This window comes from Carassius auratus, unplaced genomic scaffold, assembly GCF_003368295.1.
Source record: "Carassius auratus strain Wakin unplaced genomic scaffold, ASM336829v1 scaf_tig00008717, whole genome shotgun sequence".
Taxonomy (NCBI): Eukaryota; Metazoa; Chordata; class Actinopteri; order Cypriniformes; family Cyprinidae; genus Carassius; species Carassius auratus.
Window position 1 is genome coordinate 11,013 of NW_020523971.1, and position 26,042 is coordinate 37,054.

Below are 26,042 nucleotides of genomic sequence, written 5' to 3' on the forward strand. Positions count from 1 at the left end.
TTCATAAAAGTTAAATCAAAACATAAATTATCCTGACAGACAGACGCAAATGAGCATGACTTCCCAATATAATGGAAAGAAAGCAGGGGGGAAGCATAAGAGAGGTCTTCCACATAAAATAATGATCTGATAGAGCTCATTCTTCAGGGAACAGTCTATAAATTGCACTGTCAGTGGTTAAGCTTCCTATTTGGAAAAGTTTGGGTTGGATCAGGACCAAAAGCCACAATTTGTCGAACACCCCCATCCAAATGAAGAAAAAAAAAAAGGTCACTTAGATGCAGGCGATACTGATGAAAAGCAAAAAATTCAAATCATTCCTTGTAAATAGAGAGGAAACATTAATCGTGCCATACCTTGAGCCAATTTAAGCCAGCGTGGCCGGAGTTCACGCATTAGGTCATGAGAGCGCTTTGCACAGGCAGTGAGCAATGGAGAAGAAATAGAGAAAAAGAGGGATTACAGGGAAAAAAAAAGCCGGAGAGGACACACAGACATAACAGAACAACAGTTTGAAACAAACCACGCAAAAGGAAAATTGGAACTTGAGGAAGAGGGCCTAGAGAAAGAGAAAGCACAGTAACCATGGATCCAACGTGACAACAGGTTGGGAGCGGAAAAGAGATCCATACAGGATTGGGTCAGGCCGACATGGAAAAGGGGGAAAGTTTGTGGTGAATGAGTAAGGGCAGTTCGAGACATCCCATCAACCCCGGTCAACACGAGCGGAGAGATTGAGGCTTTCTTTGGTCCACTGCCTCCAGGGAAGGTTATGAAGTATGTCATTTCGCTGCTGAATCATGTCTGGAGACTGGACGTGTGTTTTCATGTGGTCTTGGGCAAACGTTTTCACTGGCCCTGCATGAGCGGCTGGTCGCTTTCGTACATCCCAGCCGTAAATTCCACGCCAGAGCTGACTGAGTGACTGGTGTCACTGTACACCGAGGGCTCTGTGTAGGAAGAAAATGCCCCCCTCTTTCTCTCGGCGACCACATTTGCTCTTACTAGCACACGACTCTTTAAAGCAGTTGCTGCAGCGAGGGTTTGGCAAGATGCTAATGCTCATGAAAGCGTCAGCTAAAATGAGACAGGCTCAGCCGCTAAACAAGCACATTGAACAGACTGAGAAAACATTGTTTTGACACTCCATCAAATATCAATTCTGCAATGAAGATGGCGTGAGATGGAGAGAAAAGGTAAAATAGGGGAAGGCTTGACAAAATTGCGTTTATTTGTTATTTATTCTTCATTGCTGCAGCTCTCAGATCAAATATGCCTCAAGTTTTTGGCATACTATATAACAAGACATGCGAGAACCCACACTGATTCACGTATATGATGTCAAATCTGGTGCAAGTGTGCCATTTTAGTGATACGGAAGAGTTAACGACTTAATTTAAAGTCTGTTTGCCACAAAAAGCTATCATGAGGCTTTAAAAGCCTTGGAGCATTGCATAGTTCTATGGACCATAACCATTGCAGCAACAATGTACAATAATTCGTTACCATTAAAGAATTAGATTTCATCAATGAACACAGAACAACTATATTCTACAGCATTTATTAATCTAGTTTATAAGTAGTTTATAAGGCACAAATAAAACATACATGCAACTTTTAATAAATGTTTGGGATCATTTATTTAAATTGTCATTGCTTTCTTTTGTATTTATATGTATTCATTAATTTGATGTACGTCACCTGTTGAGAGAAATTATAAATAAATAAATGGATTCATATATTTATGAATTAACATTAACAGACTAATAACTACTGTGAAAGAAAGACAAAAAAATTATTAATATATTTATAAATTATTATTAATTATATAAATAATTATACATATTTATATTAATATAGAACATTTAATTATTTAAAATTAATTAATTATATTTATATATTTACAAATTAACATAACCAAAATTACTAAATGCTGTTAAACTGACAAAATGTTATATTATTCTTTCGTGATACCCATGCATTAACAATCTTGACTAATTTTACTGCAGACACACACGCACAACACAGCTTTTAAGTGAGCTCAACAGACGCACTTGGCTTGACGAGAAAGAACTGACTCAATTTTGGCCAGAGGTTTACTTTCATGTCAGTGTAACAAAGAGCAGTCACCCTCATCCCCATACATTTAAGAACAACATACTGACAGCAATTTGTACAGGCACTGCACTTGGTCCAACATGTGCTCTGCACAATGAGAAAAAAGAGGCGAGCAGCTATTGGAGGAAATTGAACACAGAGCTAAAGACGAATGCTTGCTTATGATTGGCACAACAGAGTGTGTGGTGAAGCAACAGAGGGATGCTAATTAAATAGTGGAGGAGAGACTGTATGTGTGTGTGTGTGTGTGTGAAGAAAACCGTGTGCATTTGTGTGAAGCTAATTAGAATTTGTATGGTTTAATGTAGGACCACAAATTACGCATTTAAAAACATGTCTGCCAACTGTCAGTGAGGTAAGCTGCCATTCTCTCTCTCTCTCGCCCTCTCTCTTTTTGTATAGCTCATAACTCCCTAAATATGAAACCTGGAATATAAATTCATTGTTATATAACAGGTGCCAGGATGGAGAGGAACTTCTAATGGCGATATCCTGAGTGTGCGTAATGAGACTTGATGCGAATGGGACATCAGTAATGAGTGTGGAGACTGGCTCCGGAGGGTGGCACTTGTACTGTCCCCATTTCCCCTTCTCTCTGAGCCCAAATGAGAGGGGGCCGGCCAGGTCTTAGCAGCAGTGTTGGCTCCCGCCGCAGCCCCCAACTCTAATTAACCGCTGGGGATTGGAGTGGAGGTCCGTCTGGCGGTGAAGAAACTCAGTGGTGAAGGCCACGATACATTCCCTAGACTGCAACGCACACTGGGACGATGCTCAGTCAGCCATGCAAATCTTTAGAAAATGGAGAGAGAGCGAAAAGGAAGGAAACGGCAGGGTGCCAGGATCCACAGAAGGTAGAACAAACCATTAAGAGTTTAAAACTGAAGCAGAGAGTCAGTGGAGCCAAGTAAGATGGACAGAGAAGGAGAAAGGAGAGGAAAAAGTTCAGGGATTCAGGTAGAGGGGAAGCAAGATTTTGGCAGCTGCTTTGTGCTCTGTTTCAAAGCCTGACTGGCTGCTTGTGTTGTCCGGTGCATGGAGGACTAGTTTGGAAAAGGTTATAGGAGTTTGATGTTATTGCCAAAGCTCAACAGACAGCTAGACAGTGGTGCAATCTACTTTAAAAACAGGTAAGATTAGGCCATAACAACTCAGGAATGGCATTCCAGCACCTTTGGATCAAAACATTTACAAATTATTGGCAGTTCATTTGTAAATTCAATCCATTTCCAATGTGTTCTGAGGAAGGACACACATTAGGTCTCCATTTAGTTGAACTGCACTGAATGGATAATTCACAACAAAAAAATGAAAATTCTGTGATAATTTACTCACCTTCATGTAGATCCAACTCTGTAAGACTTAAAAAATTAATCTTAATCTTAATCTTAAAAAAAAAACTTTCTGAAACCACAATGAACTTTCTGGATCGTCTAAATTTGGTTACCTGGACTTACTATGGAGGGACAGAAACCATTCATGTATCACTTAAAATATCTATATGTGCTGTCAACACACAGGACGTTCCTCAAGTTTGCATGTTCTATGTGGCTGAACTGAATCGGACCAAAGTTAGTAGTTCTCATGCAGGCCACGTAAAGCTTATTTATGTTCGAAATGAAGACTGACTGCAGACACAAACACGTAACCCATGCATGCCATATGAATGTTCACCACTGGCACTGCGATGCAGTGCTGGCATGGAACCTGGATGGTTGGCACAGCTTTTTGCTGGTTCCTGAGCTCTGTGAAGGGGGCTTTTTAATGGAAGCGATACCGTCCGCCAAGCAAAAGCCATTACAGTCCAGCCTGAGAGATGCTAGCCTTGCGTGGATGTGCATACAGCTCTGTTTAAACACTAGGGCGGATGTTTGACAAGGCCGATGAGGAAGTGGACATTTCCACACTGAAAAGATGGCTGTAGGTTTGGCGAGCATCACTCTAAGTTACCGCACACATCTTGCTTCAGGTAACAAATTACAGCCTTGTTGTAATGGTACACATGAGCTCTTTAGAAACATTGCTAGTAACATTTCCATGAAAAATGATGGTTTATCATACTTCAGAAGTTATCTGGATATAGCTGGATGGTCAAACATCCCATTGAACAGAGATTTTTAACAAAACAAAAGATAAATAAAGATAAAGAATAATAAGAATTAATAAAATAACTTAAAGGTAGAATAAAAAGAAATGTATATAAATATATATATATATACTGTATATATATATATATATATATATATATATATAATATCTATACAGTATAAATTTCTGGCGGAAATGCAACATGTTTATTAGCCTAACTTTCAAAATAGACGGAAAAAAACATTTTCTACTATGGTTAATTTCTGCATTCGGATCTATTTGCGATCCATTCCATTCTTAACAAACAAAAGCAGTTTATATGCTACGTCCTTGTTTCATTATAGATTAAGATAATAATTAATAAATGCACGCATAATTATCAGTGAACTTGATAAAAGTTGCAGATTAGAGCTGTAATCGGGCCTTAAATGTTAGGCCCGACAGGACCCGAGCCCGACAGGTTTCGGCCCGAGCCCGACAAGTACATTTTGATTGACAGCTTTTTAAAAGCCCGAACCCGTTTACAGCCTGACATTATTCAAATATGCACATGCACAAAGCTCTTTTGCCTTTGTCAAAAATTAGTCATTTATTCATTTATTTATTAATAACTAAAATAGACTACACCACTTGGAAGTTGGAATAAAGAAATAAAATAATATCTTAACATCTCAGCACTCTAAATAGGCCTAGGCTCATTTAGCCTTAAATAGACCAACGCACCAATAAAAACAAGTCTTTTTTAATAAATTAAATTAAGATACATTTTAAATTAAGATGGGCATTTGGCAATTATGAAATTAACATAAAGGCTCCGGATTTGCTTCGCCACTAGCAGCTGACATAATAAAAGATTAATGCCAACATTAGCGTATACATACTCTGTCCAAATTATGCATTTAAGACTCAATGTATATTTAGTTTTCATTTTTAAAAACTTTATTACTCACAGCGATTAGGCTAAGCCTACATGTTTTTGTGGAGGAAAATGATTGAATACACTGTAGATGTCTTCAGCGCGTTCTTGCGCTCACTGATGGTGCGTCATTATTCACTCATTATTCTCATTATAAACATGGTCAAAACTTTTCCTCACCTCAGAGTTTGCTTTAGTTGCTTGTGCAACCAAAACGTAATCACCAGAGGCAAGCCTCCGTTACACCTACTCAGCATCCATTTTCGCATCTTTCTCGCGCTAATCGAAACACATCACATGACCGCTCGTTTACCGCGCAAACCGGAGTGCAAGTCCGACCCGAGCCCGACCCGAGCCTGACCCGAGCCCGCGTAAGATGCTATAAATTAAGCACGAACCGGGCAAAGATCTTAAGCTCTATTGCAGATATGTTTTACATGCATGCACAAACAAATGCCTTTCAACTTATGTGTGCAAAATTCAGAATGAAATGAATGTGCAGTAATTTGTACAAATAGAGATTCTAGGTCTACTATACGTGTTGTAGCCATTAAATAAGCTTATTTAGTTTAATATTAGTTAAAATATTATAATGTTATTTTTTAATCTATGTTGATTATGAAAAGTGAACCGCACGAGTAAGATAGGATGTGCAATATCGAGAGACATGGAGCGGGTCAGACATGATTTGACCACTTTTTGTTTTGTAGAAAGACTTTTTTTTTTTTAAGTGAATTTCGTTTTGTATAAATTGTATCTTAATTTTAATATTTTTTTTATTAACCAATTGCCTGGATTTAATACATAAGAAGCAAATATAGCAGACATTAGGCATAATCATGCAGGCGCCCTCGCGGCCACTTGCATTGCTCGTGAACTGGAGCGCATCTCTTCCTAAGTAGGCCTCACAGACATGAAAGCTTAAGAAAGCTTGAAATGTCTTTTTAACAATTTTAAAATGATTTTTTTTTTTTACCTATGCTAACTACACATTAAATTCAGGTAGGCTACTCAGTCGCTGTCCTCAGTGCCAAAGCCAAAGTTCGGTGAATTTTTGCTTTAGACTTATACTCAAATTCAGATTGTGTTAGGGGCACGGGATTATTAGGCAATTTTAATCTGACAATTTGACCGGAGAGATTTAATTTTGTAGGACATTTATTTTTTTTTCCAATTACCGGACATCAGAAACCCTGATATATATATATATATATATATATATATATATATATATATATATATATATACACACATATACACACACACACACACACACACACTTCACTATAATACACTACTTCTCTGGACTCAAAGGACAAGGTACAAAGTATTAAATAAATTCGATCCAAATGTAAAAAAATAAAAATATGGCAAGTGAACAATATGTAGTGTCAAAAAAAAGAAAGACATGAATGAGAGAGAAAGAAAGTGCATGTTAATGATCCTTGAGCTTCGTCTCACCTGTGTTTGGTGTGTTCTCACCTGTTTCTCAGCGTTTGCACGAGCAGATTCCTCTTGTGCCAACACCATTTCTCTCTCAGCCGTGATCTGTACGCTCTCACGCAAGGCCTCCTCCAGCTCCTCGATACGCTCGTCCTTCTGCTGCAGAGAATCCTGTAGGAAACAAATGTCTCACTTAAATGCAACACGAATCTGTAACATACAACTGATTAACGAAGCTGTTTATCGACACAGATTTTTGGTAGAATGTCATGAACCAGAACTCAGTTGTGTTTAAAGATCGTGCACAATAAGTATGCACCCAACAAGTGCAGCAGCAGGTAGCTCTGAGAAAGCAAGTTGCAGTGAGTTCACAGCATGTGAGGTATAAACATTACGAATTCTTGGACTGCGGTAAGTGAGGGCAACCCAAGCTGTCCATCTGAGGGACATGACTCATCTACAGTCTGCTCCCATGATGACTCAGCTCAGATCTATGACGGTCAAGAGTGAAATCACACTACTTATCCAAGTATCCACTCTTGAGAGAATCAAGATCAAAACCTAGTTAACATGAACGTCTGTGATTGATTGTATCAGGAATTGGAAAAACAGAGGGAAAATGATGGAAACAAAGAGGAAAAACATCTGATTGAAAGTGTGCTAGAGAGCAAAAGAACACAATGGTTAGGGACTCAGATGAATAGGCATTGTGGGATACATGGAAAAATGCCAGAGCAGTGCTGAATATGGGAACAGTCTTGAGTTCATTACGCTGCTCCATTTCAAGGAACGTTCACATTTCATTTTCCCCCCACATTTCAAAATCGGCTACAAAAGTCCTGACTGGTTTGGCAGGCCTGAGGCACTTAGTACAAACCTCTACAAACATGCACACTGACGTACACAACCGAGCAAACAGCCGCTACACACACATACACACAAACTGCCATTCATACAAATGGAGCTCTACAGTGGTAATGGCCTCCATGCTGAGAAACTGCCTTCTAGCTGAAAGCATCAGCCTTCAGTATAAAGACAGAGGCCTGATGCACACAATCCCAGACGCTGATGATCACAGCGAACATTTTCATCTGGAATCCCACACCACAAATTCCTGCTAAAAGAGGCAATGTGAAGGTACACAGACAACCAGATGCTCCTGTCGCTCTGCTGCACACAATCCTGAGAGAAAAATCAAGAGGTTTTAAGCTGGTTATGAAGATTAACTGGCCAAATATAACAGAAAGAAAGAATCAAATATATCAATAAATAAAAAACAAAACAAAAAAACAAAACATTTTATTACTGGTATATATATATGCATTTATAATATGCATATATACATTGCATTCTCTGGGATATAACTAGGCATAACTGACACAGAATCAATTAGAAGACTGATCATTTCTTCTCTAAAATTTCTTCCAACTGCATGCATCAACTTTTAATATCAAGACAAGAGACCTGATGCACACAACGCCAGACACCATTTTCATCATTTTCATCTGGAATCCCACACCACACATTCCTGCAACAAGAGGCAATGATTCTGATGAATCGGCAGGATATTTCTGTAACCAAGGTCAGCAATTACAGGAAGTTTAGGACACGAGGAGGGCGACAGGGGTACAGATCACAGCATGTGGTATAAAGGCTCTCTCTTCTATCTTATTTTGACCATATTAAGCTCGCCCTTTCCTCTTGCAGGCAGACCGCAATCACTTCGGTTTGATTTAAAGCGACAGTAATCCTTTTTGCTCCGTCAATATCTCATTACGGTAATGCTTTTGGTGCCAAAACCACACAGATGATAGAAGGAGACACCTCAGGGAAGCCACAAATCAAAGCCACATGCTGTACCGGAGGGACCGGCCGGGTTCGGGTGGGGCTCGCTGGGGAATCTGCCCCAGCACTCTGCAGCTCGCACATCCAATTAGGAGATGAGCAGGACGAGCCTGAAGAACAAAAGCTCAGCTCACACAGTTGGGGTAGAATGACTTGCAGCTGTCTAAAATGCTCTCACACACAGAAATAATCAACCATGGGTCACCTTATTCAACACGAACCCATTTCGTTCCCATCTGCAACTGAAAAACCCTGCTGGACTGTCCCAGGACTCGTGTGGTTTCAGCAGTTCATTAGGGTGAGGAGTTTAGGTCATCGTAAGGCATTATTTCAAATGGATGACCTCAACTACAAGTCTAAGAAAAGACAGCCAAAGTGGAGGGTTAGGTGGCAGATGTCTCTGTCATTTTCCCAGTCGGAGGATTCTTCTGTATCATTTTGGGTGCGAGAGCGAGCAATCGCAAATGTTTATGAAAGACCCGGAAAGAGCAGCAGGTGTCCATCCTTCCTGGCTGGGGGAAAGCGTAAAAGACAGCCAAAAGCATGGTAACATCAAACAACATACGCCAACGAACAGGCCCAATAAAAAAGATCTTGGAAGTCTATTAAAGAAGTTAGAACATGCGGATATGATTCCCCCTACCCCCGCAATCTGATCCCGAGCTCCCAATCCTGGATCTGGTTGGAGTTGAAAAGCATGGAGACCAGCAAAATGCTTGACTAGACTGAACTGCGTTTGGTTTTGACTCTTTGGAGAGTCAAGAGACACAACAAACCAAATGTCCATGAGTTCATCGGACATTCAACAAATCCACAGTTGTTTAAAACGGTAGAAGACCCATCGTACGAGGGAGAACATTTGAGAGGAAGTAGCTGAAAGTGGGCCACAATAAACTAGAGTGTTGTTAATTTGTGAACACAATCAATAACAAGAAGGCCAGGAGAGGAGGGAATTAAAGTGAGTGACAAGCAGAAAGCAATCTAAGCTTCCATGACAGGGCTTTGAAACACTCCCAAGAGAGCTGGATATCAAGCCTCTGAGTGACGTGGTTACTGCAGATCTAAGCGCTATGAACACGGTTTACTCCACTTCTATAACCTCCTGTGATGTGGTTCTTCGAAGCGATCCCTTTCCGCCATCTTCCATGTCTTTCTACAACTTTCTTTCAGTCCTCTCTTTTCTCCCATATTACATGGCTTTCTGCATGTTCAACATCATGATGATGGCTTGATGTAGGAGGAGTGGGGTAAGCTGTGTCACATCGTAAAACTAACAAACGGTGTATGATTATGTTTTTAGAAAAAGTCCATCTTATGATTGAGAAAAGTGACAGTTTTCAGTGCAAAAAAATTCAAAATTAAGTACCCACATGGCAGAATTGGATAAATATAGACAAGTTGTTTGCCAATATATGAAATTCTGTAAATTATTTATTAAAGATTAGTCACTAACTAAAGATATATTCTAATAATTTATGTAATGTTTATTATGTTATAAATATTATACATTTAACTATAATAAAACGTTTCAGAGGTGAAAAACATAAAATATAGTATGTATATATATATATATATATATATATATATATATATATATATATATATATATATATATATATATATATATATATACAGTCTTGTTCAAAATAATAGCAGTACAATGTGACTAACCAGAATAATCAAGGTTTTTAGTATATTTTTTATTGCTACGTGGCAAACAAGTTACCAGTAGGTTCAGTAGATTGTCAGAAAACAAACAAGACCCAGCATTCATGATATGCACGCTCTTAAGGCTGTGCAATTGGGCAATTAGTTGAAAGGGGTGTGTTCAAAAAAATAGCAGTGTCTACCTTTGACTGTACAAACTCAAAACTATTTTGTACAAACATTTTTTTTTTCTGGGATTTAGCAACCCTGTGAATCACTAAACTAATATTTAGTTGTATGACCACAGTTTTTTAAAACTGCTTGACATCTGTGTGGCATGGAGTCAACCAACTTGTGGCACCTCTCAGCTGTTATTCCACTCCATGATTCTTTAACAACATTCCACAATTCATTCACATTTCTTGGTTTTGCTTCAGAAACAGCATTTTTGATATCACCCCACAAGTTCTCAATTGGATTAAGGTCTGGAGATTGGGCTGGCCACTCCATAACATTAATTTTGTTGGTTTGGAACCAAGACTTTGCCCGTTTACTAGTGTGTTTTGGGTCATTGTCTTGTTGAAACAACCATTTCAAGGGCATGTCCTCTTCAGCATAGGGCAACATGACCTCTTCAAGTATTTTAACATATGCAAACTGATCCATGATCCCTGGTATGCGATAAATAGGCCCAACACCATAGTAGGAGAAACATGCCCATATCATGATGCTTGCACCTCCATGCTTCACTGTCTTCACTGTGTACTGTGGCTTGAATTCAGAGTTTGGGGGTCGTCTCACAAACTGCCTGTGGCCCTTGGACCCAAAAAGAACAATTTTACTCTCATCAGTCCACAAAATGTTCCTCCATTTCTCTTTAGGCCAGTTGATGTGTTCTTTGGCAAATTGTAACCTCTTCTGCACATGCCTTTTTTTTAACAGAGGGACTTTGCGGGGGATTCTTGAAAATAGATTAGCTTCACACAGACGTCTTCTAACTGTCACAGTACTTACAGGTAACTCCAGACTGTCTTTGATCATCCTGGAGGTGATCATTGGCTGAGCCTTTGCCATTCTGGTTATTCTTCTATCCATTTTGATGGTTGTCTTCCGTTTTCTTCCACGTCTCTCTGGTTTTGCTCTCCATTTTAAGGCATTGGAGATCATTTTAGCTGAACAGCCTATCATTTTTTGCACCTCTTTATAGGTTTTCCCCTCTCTAATCAACTTTTTAATCAAAGTACGCTGTTCTTCTGAACAATGTCTTGAACGACCCATTTTCCTCAGCTTTCAAATGCATGTTCAACAAGTGTTGGCTTCATCCTTAAATAGGGGCCACCTGATTCACACCTGTTTCTTCACAAAATTGATGACCTCAGTGATTGAATGCCACACTGCTATTTTTTTGAACACACCCCTTTCAACTAATTCAACTAATTGCCCAATTGCACAGCCTTAAGAGCGTGCATATCATGAATGCTGGGTCTCATTTGTTTTCTGAGAATCTACTGAACCTACTGGTAACTTGTTTGCCACGTAGCAATAAAAAAATATACGAAAAACCTTGATTATTCTGGTTAGTCACATTGTACTGCTATTATTTTGAACAAGACTGTATATATATATATATATATATGTTATAATAATATTTTATCAATATTAAATATATTATAAATTAAATATTTTATATATATAATAAAGAAATATGAATGTGAAGAAATACATTCATTATGCATTAGTGATATTACTTTTTCTGATATATGTCATATTTCTATGGTTATAAGTAATAGATGCTTTTTCATTTCTGGTTGATAGCAGACCAGATATAAATAAAATTGGCAAAAACATTTTTTTGCTCATTAAAAGTCTAAAATAAACTTATTTCAGTTAATATTGTTTTTCTATAACAAGCCCTAAAATATTTTCTATAAAAATGTTAATTTCCTGGGAGTGACAAATAGCTTGTTCTATATTTAATATAATTACATGTATGTTATACGTTAAGATGTTGGAAGAAGTATTTTAATTGCTATGTAAAAGGAATACTACTGTAAAAAAAGCTATGTTATTGTTATTAAAATGTAATTGCACTTTTATTCATTTAGCAGTACTTTTAAATGAAAAAAGTGCACAATACACTACCTTTGAATGCATTATTAATTTTGTGCATAACAATGCAATTAATTGGGATATTAATTGGGATATAAAATTGTTGCCCAGCATTAATATAAATATATATGCATGGGGAAGAACACTGGCCAGGTGTGTTAAGACTTTAAGCTCTCTCCACCCTCAGCCTATGGTGGTGGGAAGCTGACCTTTAATTGACAGTCCTGTGATCATTATTCTACGCTGCGTTGAATGATAGCAGGTGTTTGGGCACAACGTGTCATAAAACAGGCTCCCCAAAGCCCCAAAGTCATTATCATCAAAGCATCTCTGCATCGAAATTCTGCCCTCAGCAGGGAAGCCACTGAGACAGTTTCAAAGCCACTAGTTTATGTACATGACAGTGGACCCAAAAAACACAAGAATGAGAGCAAGCATGTCCCACACAGCCAGAGGCTAAACACTTAGCATAAGGAGGAGGAGAAAGACTTGAGATGTAGCAGAACAAAGATGGGTGTAAACAACAAGGCTCTGTTCTAATTGAAGGGGTGGAGGGCCTGCATATGGGACTGATGGGTATCAGATGGTGCAGTTCTGGGAAGGCAAATCTTTTTTTAAACAAGTCAGCTCACTTGGCGGCCATTTTGGATCTGGGTAACACCCTCGGGCAGTTGTTTTCTAGTCATGCAAGCTCAGCTTCTATCTACTTGCATGAATCCACTGAAGTATTTGCCAACTGGTGTTGCAATAGCATAGACTTTTTTTGTTTTTTGTTTTGTTTTACTCAAGCAATACTGCTTTAGACATTTAAACTTTATTTGAGAGAATGCATCTTTAATACAAGTATATTTTGGATACTGCACATTTCTCTTTCTTATTATAAAACCAAGGACAAAAATGTTTTTGGAAAGCCCAAAAAGAAAATGGCATTCCCTTCTTATTGACTGTTTTCAGCAGTCATGCTAACACACCATCTCTAAAATACACATAATAATAATTGAACTGCTGCAGCCCAATGCATCCCTACTACAACCAAACAAGGTGTTCTTGATGCCCACAACCTGAAAAAGAAGGCGTTCTCTAGTCAGAGTTAGTCTCCAGGGCTTTGGAATATCAGTCTCGCGACTGGCGTCTGTTAGCTCCCTCCTGACCTGTTCGCGCTCAAAAGGTGATAAGTGGCAGAATCAAGGCTTTCATGTGTGAAGTACACTGCGCCTCTTGCTTTTGAAGCTATTTCCATTCCTCAGTCCCGGCCTCGCTTTACCTCTCTCTTTCCGTTTCCCTCTGAGTGTTGAGAATGGATCTCACCACAGCATTAGTGACGACGACCTTGTCGGGCTGATATTTACCGCAGTTTTGTTTCACCTCTGCTCAGTGTTACCACTAAAGTCTGATCTCTCTTCAGTCTTCTGAGGTTTTGGAAGACAAATTGGAACATTCGAGAACATTCCACAGAGACCTCAAGAAATCAAAAAAGTCCTAAACCCTGAAGCTGCCAATGCTAATTTGCCCAAGACAGTAATGTAACATCTAATCCCAAGATGGTTTCTCTACACGCACAACTTGTTGTTAGGTCAAGCACAAGAAATTCGTGAGAAATATAACAGTTCCCTGCTCAAAAAACAGACAAGTTTTCTGGTCTTCCATTTGAATGTGTCCAAAACACATAACAGAACAACAAAAAACAGAGCCAAAAGTCAAACAAAATACAACCACAAAACAAAATTAAGAACAAAACATAACAAAAAACATAAAACAAATCAAAACAAAACAGCAAAAAAATAAACAAAAGCTCAAAACAAAACAGCAAAAAACCTAAACAAAAACTCAAAACAAAACAGCAAAAAACCTAAACAAAAGCTCAAAACAAAGCAAAAAACACCAGCTAAACCTAGCAGACCAGGTTTGCTCATTCATTGAACTGAATCACATTTCCTAAAACTGTCCTGTGCCAACTGTAACTACCTCATGGATCCTGGATGTTGCACTGCAACCAGTCTGTTATGGCCGGTTGAGAAAATGACATTTAAGCCTCCCCCCTCAGGTACAGTAATACATTCCCCCTCACAAAAGCAGTGTCGGCAGGCCACCGAGTCATAAAAAGTTCCTGCTTGACTCTTTTATATCTGCGTGTTTAAAAAGGACCATAAACCTGCGATTCGCCTGCAGCACTTTGGTTTATTAACTCCAGTGTGTCACCTGCAAATTTGCCGAACACAAGCAGCAAGACTAACGAGGAGCTGCATGATTGCATATGTGTACCCGTTACATAAATCTTCACATAAATGTGTCTAATTTCTAATTAGAAATGTGGATGAGTCAGGATGGTTGATTACCGAGGTTAACTAGTTTCTCTAGATTTTATCTATTTCTTTTTCTATCATACATTAAGGAATCCCTTGCTATGAAAATAAAATAGAATAAAATTAAATCATGACACTAAATCAACCAAAAGTACAAATTCTGTATATTCAGGATTTCTTAATCGTGCACAAATTTACATGCAAAACATAAAAGACCACCAGTGCTTGTAAGAGCACTTAGCAGCATGATCCCTAACTCACTAAATGTTATAAAATACTGTTCCACAATTGCACACTAAAAGGTGTCACTCTAAGCTCTCTGCATTTGAGTGCTGATGTTTCCAACCACACGAGAGCACATTGTGCCAAACATAAAAGAGTTTGGGAGACTTATAAACAGAAGACCTATGGCTTACAACTGCTATTCACAATGTGCGGCGCTCTGGTGTCAGTCTAATGGCTTCTCATAAGTAGTGCACACATTGCACCTGTGGGGAAACCCTATTCTGAGCTTGCTTTGATGATTGCACAAAGTATGTGGCAGAATATGTTCACCCTTTCTGAAGTGAAGCCTATTGACTGGATGTACCTTTCAGTTCTTTGACCTTTCTATTTTCTTTAGAGCTCTCTCTTTCAATTTTTCCTTTACATCTGTCTTTGGTGAAGGCTGGTCAAGGTGGAGATTGGGATTCAGTGGGGCCTTCTGGTCACAGGGCATGCTGGGAGTCAGAGCATTTGGGGCTGCATTCAGTAAGACTCTTTTATGCAGTAAAAGAGAACAGGCTCAACCACGCAGTAAAACAGGTATTTACTGGGTTTCATTATAATGTCATCTTTTCTCCCCCCGCTGTCTTACTCCATCCTGCTTCCCAACAAAAAGTCTTGATTTCTTCAGGCTGATGATATTTTATGAGCGGGAGCTGGGGGGTTGATGACTCCGTACGTATTGTACATCTGGGAACTATGTATCCGGCAGAAAAAGTCTTGAATGCTGAAGAGATGTTGAGGCCTATAAAAACCCATCTCCAGTTTTATCAGGCTAGAGAGATGAATGAAAAAGGATAGGGATGATTCAGAAGAGGATAAAGTCACGCTCTCAAGTCTTGAGAGGCGTTGATCAAAGACCCTCTCTTGCATTGCAATTCTCTGCACATGCAGCGTATGCGGCCCATTTGTTCATCCTTTGGAAACTAACAGCAAAACTTAATTAACCAGACATTGACATTTTGATTCTAACCCATCAAAAAGGCACTTCCAGGACTTAGCAAAGTAGTGAATAGCATGTTGCTATCTGATATACTAGTGTAAGTGGTTTCTAGGATTTTTTGTTAGTAGTCGCCCAAGGTTAGGGTTGAGGTTATTTAACAATGAGCAATTAAAAAAAATTATTCAAAATGACTTCTCAATGTAACAAAAACATTTTTTTATGGTTCTTCTGTAATTCTATGGTGCTAATTATTATTATTAATATTATTATTATTATTATTATTATACTATTCACTTTCATGTAGCATTCAGATTTTGGTAAATAATTCGGTCATTAATAATTCATGGTTTAGTACAGATGAATTTTGTACCAATTTTGCATGTTTTTTTCTAGTGATTTATGGAACATTTCAGAACATTGTGGGACTTAAATCATCCAACATAGACTTCTGGACAACCCACTTTTGGTTATCGTTTATGTTAAACTGTTGTTGTTAGCTCAGTATTCTGCATGTACCATGTGATTTTCATGCATGAATAATAACATTAGCTTGTATAAATTGTCAAAAAAAAAATTAGTTTTCATATGCATTGTTAATGTTTCATATACATTACCTGCGTTCAATTCAATTCGATTAAATTCAAGTTTATTTGTATAGCGCTTTTTTACGAAACAAATAATTGCAAATGAATTGCGTTGTATTTCTTTGAATTGCAATTCGGTCATTTCCACTTCCTGCCATTCCAATTTCAGTTCAAAGCACAATTTGAGGTATGAATCATGTCAATAGCATGCATTACACTACCAATTTTAATAATAAGGTCTATGGGTTTGTTCAAAGTTACGGTGATGCTTGCCTAAGAAAGCACCACTAATTAGAAGAATGATTGGATCAAATCATGTGGAAGCAGCACAACGCCACCAGCAGAAAAATAAAGAAATAAATAGAAGCGAGAGTCCTTCCTTTCAGACCATCTAGCCTTCTCCAATGTCAACAGTTGCTATTCTGAATAAGTTTTCACGGCTCTGGTTCTCAACCACAACGGACCACCACACATCCCACCTCTGGGCTCCAATGGAAACCTTCTTAATTGATTTAAAAAAAGCCATTTTTAGCACAGGGTCAGAGAGAGAAAGAGAGGATCGCTCTGGTGTCCTGGACTAACCTCTCTCAGCTCACCCTGACCAACAGATTGGAGCGAGACCACCGTAACCATATACCAAATCATCAACAACAATCGGTTTCCCTTCCAAACCCGCCTGACGCGTCCAATAGCATGTGGAGATCAGCTCGGGGTTCGCCTGATCTGGAGTCTCAGGGCCTCAAGGCCAGATCGTGACGTGCCTGTGGGGGAAGGTGGTGGTTGATGGTCTTGGCTGAAAGAAGCAGCTGTTGCCGCTTCCAGACGAGGCCATAGATGCAGTCGCATCAGGGTGCTTCGAATGGGGGGGTGCAAGCCACAATATGGGCTCACGGCAACGTGACCCCATGGAGGAAGCTGGGGCCCTGAAGTCATAAATGAGCACTCTTTGACCGCAACACGTACTCATGCTCACGCACACACTGACGCACCAGTTACCGGGTACCACAGGTCGAAGTCCAATAGCACATCAATCCTGCTGTCAGAAAAAGAGCTTATGAACTCGAACGAAAACATAAAACACATGACACAGAACAAGGAAAATGTGAAAACGGAGAATGATCGAAAGAACAAACCGAAGGCCAGGAAAAACACCAGAAACCACAACAAAGGGAGGGCCGCTGTGGCATTGTTGTCTAGAGGTCTACGGCAAAGAGGAAAAACAGCCCCTCCATAAAAAGTGGGACTTTTTGCGCTGAGATTCTCACAGACATTAACTGCTGATTCTGGCTTTCTATTCGAACCCCTCACTCCCGAAGGGCGGGAACGACCACCACAAAAATAGTCAATATGATGAAAGTTACATCAGCCTGAATGAGGTAGTTTGTATTTGCAAATCGGCTTAAAATAAATACGATGACACCTGGATCTCGACGCTTCTGCTTCAGTATCGCAGAGCCATAAATTCAACAACAGTTCATGCGGTTGCACTACAACTGTGTCTTATTTCACTGTTCAATTATTCTCTCCTTTTATCTTTTGCCAAAATCCAAAGCTCACAATGAGAGGATGACACGAGGTCAGGATGTGCGTGAATGTGGTCTGGGTGAGGGGAAACATGAGCTCGCTCTTTACCTGAGAAACATCCCAGCAATTCTCAAATGAGGAACCAGAGCTGACATCCAAACTTATATAATCAGAAGATGGATCGCTCTGAGGAGACGCACTTCTAGACAGCGTTAAAGGAAAACCTTTAAACGCTGCACAAAAGATTGAGCCATTGTGTATAACTCATGGTTTTTGGGGGCCTATGACCCTCTTAAAAGATTGATAGGTCTCATTATGGGTTAAGTTTCAATGTTAAGACCAAGGCTCTTGCCAGATTTCAGTGGTTATGTGTGTAAAACGTTTGCCTGAAATCCATCACAAGGCATAGGGATTCATCCTGCATTTCAATCAGGCAACATCACATGAGTAAGGTCTGATCTGGAACAGACTCATGAACCGTATGCAATTGTAAATGTGATTAACGTACACAGACATCATGTGGATTTACCTTGATCTGTTGAGAACTCTCGCTGATATTATCCTCTCGCTTACGAGCCTCTTCCATCAACTGAGCATTCCTGTTCTTCTCCACCTGCTCTTTGTGCTTCAGGTTGGCAACCTTCTTGCTTTGGTCTTTCATTTGCCTGCAAGGACACACCAACAGACTTCAGTCAAACATGCACAGATGGACATTGAGGTGGACGGATACTGGAAACTGGAAGCCTTTGATAACTAACGATATAGCAATTTTTCAGCAACTACTGTAGCATTGCCAAAAGGTTTGCAGAAAGTATACTGTGCACATTATGAAATAATGCATAATGTTTCACATACTATTTCTGAAAATAGAATATGCATTATTCTATCCAGAAGAATCTTAATAATGTTATAATGTTTCATTATGTTTGATGAAATCAGATTACATGCCTACTGTATATTTAAAGTAATTGTAATCTGAAAATCAAGCTTCGTATATAATTAGGAACGGGTCAAAATGTAACTAAATAAAATAAAATATTAAATTAAGTTCAATAAAAAATACGATAAAATAAAATAAATACGATGTGGCATTCTGTATGATGAAATAAGACCACAGGCTGACTGTATTTCAAATTGAATTTATTTAATTTAATTAAATAAATTTAATTTTAATTTAATTTTAATTTAATTTAATTTAATTTAATTTAATTTTAAAGATTTTAATTAGGAATGGGTGAAACCAGAAAATATAAACTGAAATGTCAACTAATATTACCGGGCCACAAGAAGAATCCAAAATCTCTTCCTCAAGAGTGTTTTACATTTTTTTCTTCTTTTACACACATATAAGCAGTGAAGTACAAACAAAAGGGTCAATGAGAAAAGCCAAAAGTGGTCTAGCTTAAAAGGGAGCAGGACTGATCTCCACAGATCAAGCAGTGCTACAAATGAAAGACAGTATGTTTGTGTTTGAGCTCTGGGATATTTCTCATTATCCTTTCCCCTCCTCCATTTGCTGTGGCATGGAAACCCGCAGGAACACAAAGCAATACCAAAAAGGAAGGAATGAATAAATTAAAAAAGCATTCAAGCTGTTTTCATTTCTGAGAAGTGTCGTATACCAACAGGTCTAGATGCTGCAGTCACTCGCCCCAATGGGTATCAGAGTTTTCCTGTTTACGTGACCGCTGTCGGTGTATTGCACACTGGCAGCATGTTGACCAGGATCGGTTACGGTTCAGCATCTTGACTTGATTTAAAAAAAAGGGAAAAACTGCACCTCTGCCCTAGAGAACAGATGTAACACTGACTATGCCAACACCAATGTCTTTAAATGAGTAATAACACAGCGTTGTGGAAAGACCTCCCTCAGCACCCGCTTGATACCACAGAGCATTGCCCAAGACACACAATATGGGAAGGTAATTGAAGAGTTATTATGGGGGCTTATGGGATATGACAAGCCACATTTACGTGTGCCAGGAAAGTGGCACCAAGGTGCTTTAGAGTAAAAATCACAAAATAGCTTTCAAATTGTGTTCACTGAAGCAAGGTGACGCTGAACAAGGCTTGGAGAAAATGGGCCATGCTACTGCGCCACTAGAACCTGATCATTCTTCTGGATCAGCTGTCCTGAGCACAGTGGAGTTTCTGTGTGAAAGTACCAGAGGAAAGCCGGAGTCCTCTGGCTCCCACTGCAGATACTAGTACAACTCTGCTAGCTGCTGCCATACAAAGGTTTGGAGATCGAGTTAGCCTGGTGACATACTGAGCAACTGGTCTGAGCGTTTCTCCATCTTTTCAGAAGGTTCCCAAGGTTTTCTTTTCTTCTCTTTACTGTATGGGATTGCATGTCTCTTCAATGTGAGGATCATAAGAAGTGTTGACAGAGTGCAGGCGATGGAGAGACAAAGTCTACTACTATTCCATCAACTGTTGTTTGCAATATGTTAGAATCACACATTTCTGCAAACAAAAACACAAAAGCTCCTTGATTCAGTTGCACCGTTAGGATATAAATAACTAAAAGCAGCATTCTACTAACTTGACCATAGCACATTAGCTGTTTCAAAACAGTGCGGACATACCAATAAGCAGCGGTGTAGCATGACAAATGGCTTCATCGCTGTTATTTTCATCACTGCGCCCGCAGTTTTACAGCAGAGTGAACTTTGTCCTTGCATGTTGAATTGGGAAATCAGATTCAATTTTATGAATCGGTTCATTCACATGGTTCATATAAATAAACGATTCACTGATTAAATAAACGATTCACTGATTTATTTAAACAACTCACTGATTTAAACAAACAACTGATTCATTTAAATGATTCACCAATTCATTTAAAACTAAAATATTTATTTAAACAATGTTTTCAGCTCCATTATATAAACGCATTTTCTCGTTTTTTTTTAGTTCGTTCTAAAGTTTTGTCCCGGATAAATGGTCTAATCTGACAATTATACTTCCAGAAAGATTGTTTTTTCTCAAAAAGCTATTTTTAGTTAACAGTACTAGTACTACTATTCCTCTAAGTGCAACTTGGCTGTAGTTTAACTATTTTATGAGCATCTTAACAAGTTGCAGTTCCAAAGCAGTTTCCTCAACGCTGCTAATTTGATAGCTATTAAAAGTCTATTAAAAGCACCGCAAATACATTTCAAGTCCATTCTGGAAACATCAGACAAAATGTGCATTGTCAAAAAACAAAAAAAAACAAAAAACATCTTCAAGATAACACGACCATATAACAAAGTAAAAAGAAAGACTTTGTGTGTGTGCTCAAGGGAGTTTGTGTAACAGGTCATAAATATACTGGAATGTTCCTATTTGGTGTTTCCAGAAGAGGCCAAGCCATCTGCTTGGCTCCGCTACACTTGCAATAAGCATCGGACTGTTTTTATGCATTGAGCGCCAGCCCTTTATTCAGGGTTTTGATTATATGTTTATATGTCTCCATTTGGCCTCTGATGTGATGGGATAGGTAACCTTATTTCACAGAGTTCATAGAGGAAACACTTCTACAACAATAAAGAGGAACGGCAACATCTAATACAGATGTAATTTGCCAGTCGTTCTGGTATTTTTGATATGCTTTGATAAAAGCGTAGGATAATGCAGGTACAGTGTATAACAAAAGCAATTCATAACCTTAGTTGACAGAGAGGCTTTTCTAGGCAGTTATTACTAGCATGCATGCAAATATTTCCAGCGAGCTCACTATGTCTAGAAGTAATGATGGCACTCTAATCTAGTCCCATCCTGTCAGATTAAATCGAATGTTGATTTTAAAGATTCCTTTGATTCAAAATAAATGCTGTTCTTTTGAACCATTTATCAAAGAATTATGAGTAACAGAAAAATATTAAGCAACAACATTTTGTTTCTAACATTGATAATACTAAAGGATATGCTTCTTAAGCAGCATGTGACAAGTCTGAAGTAATGATGCTGAGAATTCAGCTTTGCCATTACAGAAATAAATTACATTTATTTTAAACAGTAACATTACTTCACAATATTTCTGATTTTACTGAACCAATGAATGCAGCATCGGTGAGCTTAAGAGATAACTTTTACAAACCTTTGAACAATACGGTAAAAAAAGAAGAATATATACAGGACATCTCAATCTCAAGCTATTCACACAGACCTAAATGGAAACATCTCTGTTTAGTGAACACAGCTACACAAGTGTTTAAGTGCAGAGACCCCATTTAAAAGCCTTCTTCGTTTCATTTTTTCCAATGCCACCATTTTCCTTTGCTCTAAATAAAACTCTGGATCACATAGGTAACCCTGTCATCTTCCTCCTCTCTGTATTGAGCTTTATGTTTTATGAGCAGCCATATTAATATCAATACTAGGAAAACTGTACCATATTTGGGTGTCAATGTGGCTTCAACCAATGCGAGAAGCAACATGAATATGAGTGGGAAAAAAATGAAAAACAGGTAAATAGGTCTATGACAAGGTGGGAGAGAAAGAAAATAATCTTTCAACACAATTTTTAGGTTGTCTAGAGGAAAAACACTAATTATACATCAAAACGTAACACATAAATCCAAACAAAAAACACACGCTTGGAGAAAATGCGCTCAGAAGAATGAAAGATCTACACTCCAGTCTAACCTAATGCTTTTTAAGGAATCTTATTTTCATGGAGCTCAACCCCTGAAACATGATCAAAAATAGTCATTCATTATTTTGGTCCAGATCATAAAATTAATAATTCATTTACAAGACAGCTCCAGGCAATGTTTACATGGTAAGGCTTGAAAGCACTTTGAAATTCTCAAGATATCGACTGAAGTGTGTGAGCAAACATCAGAAAGTTAGCTAACTTTCGGCTATAAGGATGTTCTCAACTTCTGCATAATGACGTCTTTGAAACATGCATCTAGTAAACACCTCTAAAAACACAAAAACAAAAAAAGAAAGTCATTTTCACACGGCCAGACTGTGCCCTAGGGAAGGACAAGTCCTTGCCGACATCCAAAGCCATGATGCTGTTGAATGACCACCACTGCAAGGTCAAGCTAGAAAAAACAAAGCAATCCAAAATGCACAAGCTCTCAAAATGACTCCTTAAAAAATGTTAGCTTTTTCAATATTTCCTTTCTCAAAATAATATGAACCTACATTTCTAAACAATGACGTTCTGCGGTCACTTAACTGGAGAAATGAGGCCCGGCGGGCATTAAAGCAAACGTTATTCCAAAGTCCAATTGCACCTGACACTTAATAACATAAAACAAGACCCAATGGTAAAATTGGGTGTGATTTGGAGATGAATGCACAAGGAAATCGATGCTGAAGAAATAAATCCATCATCCTTTTAGGAGGAATTCTGGGTAGAAACAGAAAGGCGTCTTATGTCACAGAGCCAACGTGCATTTATGAGCGGGCTGCACAACGCAGAAGGCTGGAGATGGTTACCATGCAGTGTTTTCGTCCAATTTTAAATGTCATTTTTCTTTTTCTGTTCAACTGTGCTGACGGAATCGAACATAAGTGTGCCCACACTAACAGTCCAGGATGGGATAAACGTCAAAAAGGTTGAGGAAGGACAAAAACCTTTCTGTTTATCGCAACCCCAACCTGTCTGACCAGCACAGAACGGAGTGGAACGCCATCAAAGACTGTTTGAGAGTCTGTGTTTACTTCATCCCTCATCCCTCTCGAAGTCATCCTTTAATGTCAATTGTGTCTTTATATTGGCCGGATATCTCCTTCCTGGCGTTCAGGATATGTCCGTGAGCTCAGGACTAATAAAAGTCAGGAAATGTGGGTTATTCGCTGACTGTTGCCATTGCTCTAGCAGCAGGTGGAGCAGAGCTGGCAAGAGCCGCTGCTTGATAGCAGGGCTCATATTCACAGTTCCGTCTGTGGTGAGTGCAAACTTTTCGAGCCTAATAGACTTTGGCTTCTGAGAAGGTTTTTGCGGCCAGGTGCACGACAGGGTGTCCCCACGACTGTTACGTACCGTCCTGTGCAATTCCCCCCGGCCCTTGACTAATATAGTTAATCATGCGGTCGAGCCTGAGGCCAGGCTAGCCAAAGCACACAGAGACAACAGACAAGCGGACGTGTTCTCCGAGTCGACCGGATCGTATGCCCTCATCGACAGGCCCAGAGAAGCAGACCTCCCTGTCTGTGTGGGATTGTGGCCTTCACCTGCCGGAGGAACCCACAGCAGCAGACCAGCACAGCAGAACAACCTCTTGCAGTAATGAGACAAAACCCAGAAATACAGCCTTCTACGTCTCCAGAATGAGTAACGGTAACTTAAATTACACAAACAGAGGAAGTGGGAAGAGAGAGGAAAAACAGAGGGAGGAATGACAAAATATATTATGAAACATATTACTACGTATTAAAAAGACAAAGATTCTAAACATACTCTATGCTAAATGTAAAAAATAAAGAAAAAGACGACAGGAAGCATTCGTGCTTTGAGAAATGCAGCACATCACATGTATTGTCAAGCATTTGTAGACTAAATCAAGAGGTCCTGGCGCTCAGCAGCAAATGCGTAACACTAGGGAAAGTTCATTTCAGAATTACATGGATTTCTTTTCATTATGCCGCACCCCTTCATCTGGGGGAGATATCAAATTGGCCTTCTTTGTTGTGTTGCTGAGTTCCAGAGAATAAATCAAGAGCCAAAAAAACAAAGAGGAGGAGGAGAAGGATGAGCAAGAAAGAGATCGAGAGGGAGAGAGAGAGAGAGATAGAGATAGAGAGAGAGAGAGAGAGAGAATGACAGTTCTGTCAAGTGCTCCCGTAACATTCGGCTTGTTTTCTAGTGGAGTTACAAGAGTAGAAAAAATAAAACAGCTTGACAAGCCTCTGTTCCAGACCAAAGTAAAAAGAGATGCAAATAATAACCATGATAAACAAGCCAAGCGCTGAGATCTGTAGCGGGACGGGTCTGTATCGTCGGTGCGCTGGCAGAAGAGGCAAGTTTTTCAACACCGCTGGAGAGAAAATGACTGATGGAGATTATTTATGCTCCAATTAGAAGTTCTGCAAGGGCTCTCCTACTTTCTTTTCCCACTTCCTTTCTATCTGTCGTCCACATACAGCAGAAGCTCTGGCGAGTCCTTCTTTTCTTCTTCTGAACTCTGTCTCATCAGACCTCACAGGTAAGCATTATTAATGCATTAATAAGATATGCTTGTAGCGCCTACTTGACCTTCCCAGGTTTCCTCATTCCTTCTTTTGAACCTTTAATCAATTCAGGTCAGAGGAATTTCTCTTTTTTTCCATTGAAACTTTAGAAGCAAGTCCAAGGGGAGTGATGGAGGCAACAAGAGCAAATTGGGGTTAAGTGCATCGCCCAAGGGCACCACCACACTACAATCAACCGCTGAATTATTTTCCTCATGTCTAGCCTAGCGGATACAGTTTTCCCCAAACTGGCCCCTCAAAAACACAGGTCCCAGATCATTCGAACCATCCTTAAAATGATTTACAGAGCAGGCCCTGGTAAAGCAGCATATAGTTTGTGTGTTATAACATAAAGAAGTTGATTTGCAGTGGAAAGGAAGTGCAGGCGAGGAAAGCAGCCATACTGACCTTGAAAGCAGACTGGGAAGTAGACAGCGTTCCAGTGAGAAGAAATGCAGAGGAAGAAAGAGAAATACAGTGAAGGTGAAAATACACCACACAGCGCGAGATACTGAAGGTTAATTTGGATAGCTGAGTAAGACAAAAAGAATTAACAGTGCATTAGAGTTTGCATGTAGACTTGTGTACTTGATTTAGACTTTATAACTGATAAATGAATAGTGGATGGAAAAATTAAATCAGAAATAGGATGATGGCAGAACCTGACAATGTGACATGCAATCTCACACGCTACAAAAAATAATAAATAAATAAATAAATAAATAAAACAGATGCATCTTTAGTAAGGCTGAGAATGGATTCAGAATGTATTATATGATTATGCAGATTTATTGTACCATTTATTTACAATTATCCTTATAAAATTTGCAGAGAAATTGTATAAAAGGGGCTTTAAAATGAAATTGATAAAATGGTAAAATAATAAAATACTATAGACGTTCTGCTCTGTACTGCTTCTGTTTCGACATTAAAATAATAAAAAATTTAAATAAATGTTAAATGTATACATTTCCATAACATTAACTGATTCTTACCCAAAATGCAAAGGAACATTATAAAGAGAGTCCGCTTCACAAGTCTTACAAATAGTGCTTCTGTTGTGCTTTTTTCATTTGTTTTACCTCTAT

At 38.9% G+C, this 26,042-nt stretch overlaps 1 protein-coding gene across 5 annotated transcripts in view; it reads right to left on the minus strand.

Moving 5' to 3' along the window:
* Positions 1–6,427: 6,427 nt before the first annotated feature.
* The window catches only part of LOC113072249 (ELKS/Rab6-interacting/CAST family member 1-like), an 82,634-nt gene continuing 63,019 nt past the window's right edge, over positions 6,428–26,042 (minus strand). For 3 of the 5 annotated variants that reach the window (XM_026245307.1, XM_026245309.1, XM_026245306.1), the window contains 3 exons: positions 25,363–25,374; positions 18,311–18,446; positions 6,428–6,733 (listed from right to left, as the gene is read on the minus strand). In XM_026245307.1, the coding sequence (XP_026101092.1) occupies positions 6,428–6,733; positions 18,311–18,446; positions 25,363–25,374 (454 nt within the window). The remainder of the gene's footprint in view (positions 6,734–18,310; positions 18,447–25,362; positions 25,375–26,042) is intronic. The other 2 variants (XM_026245308.1, XM_026245310.1) reach the window with 1 other exon arrangement.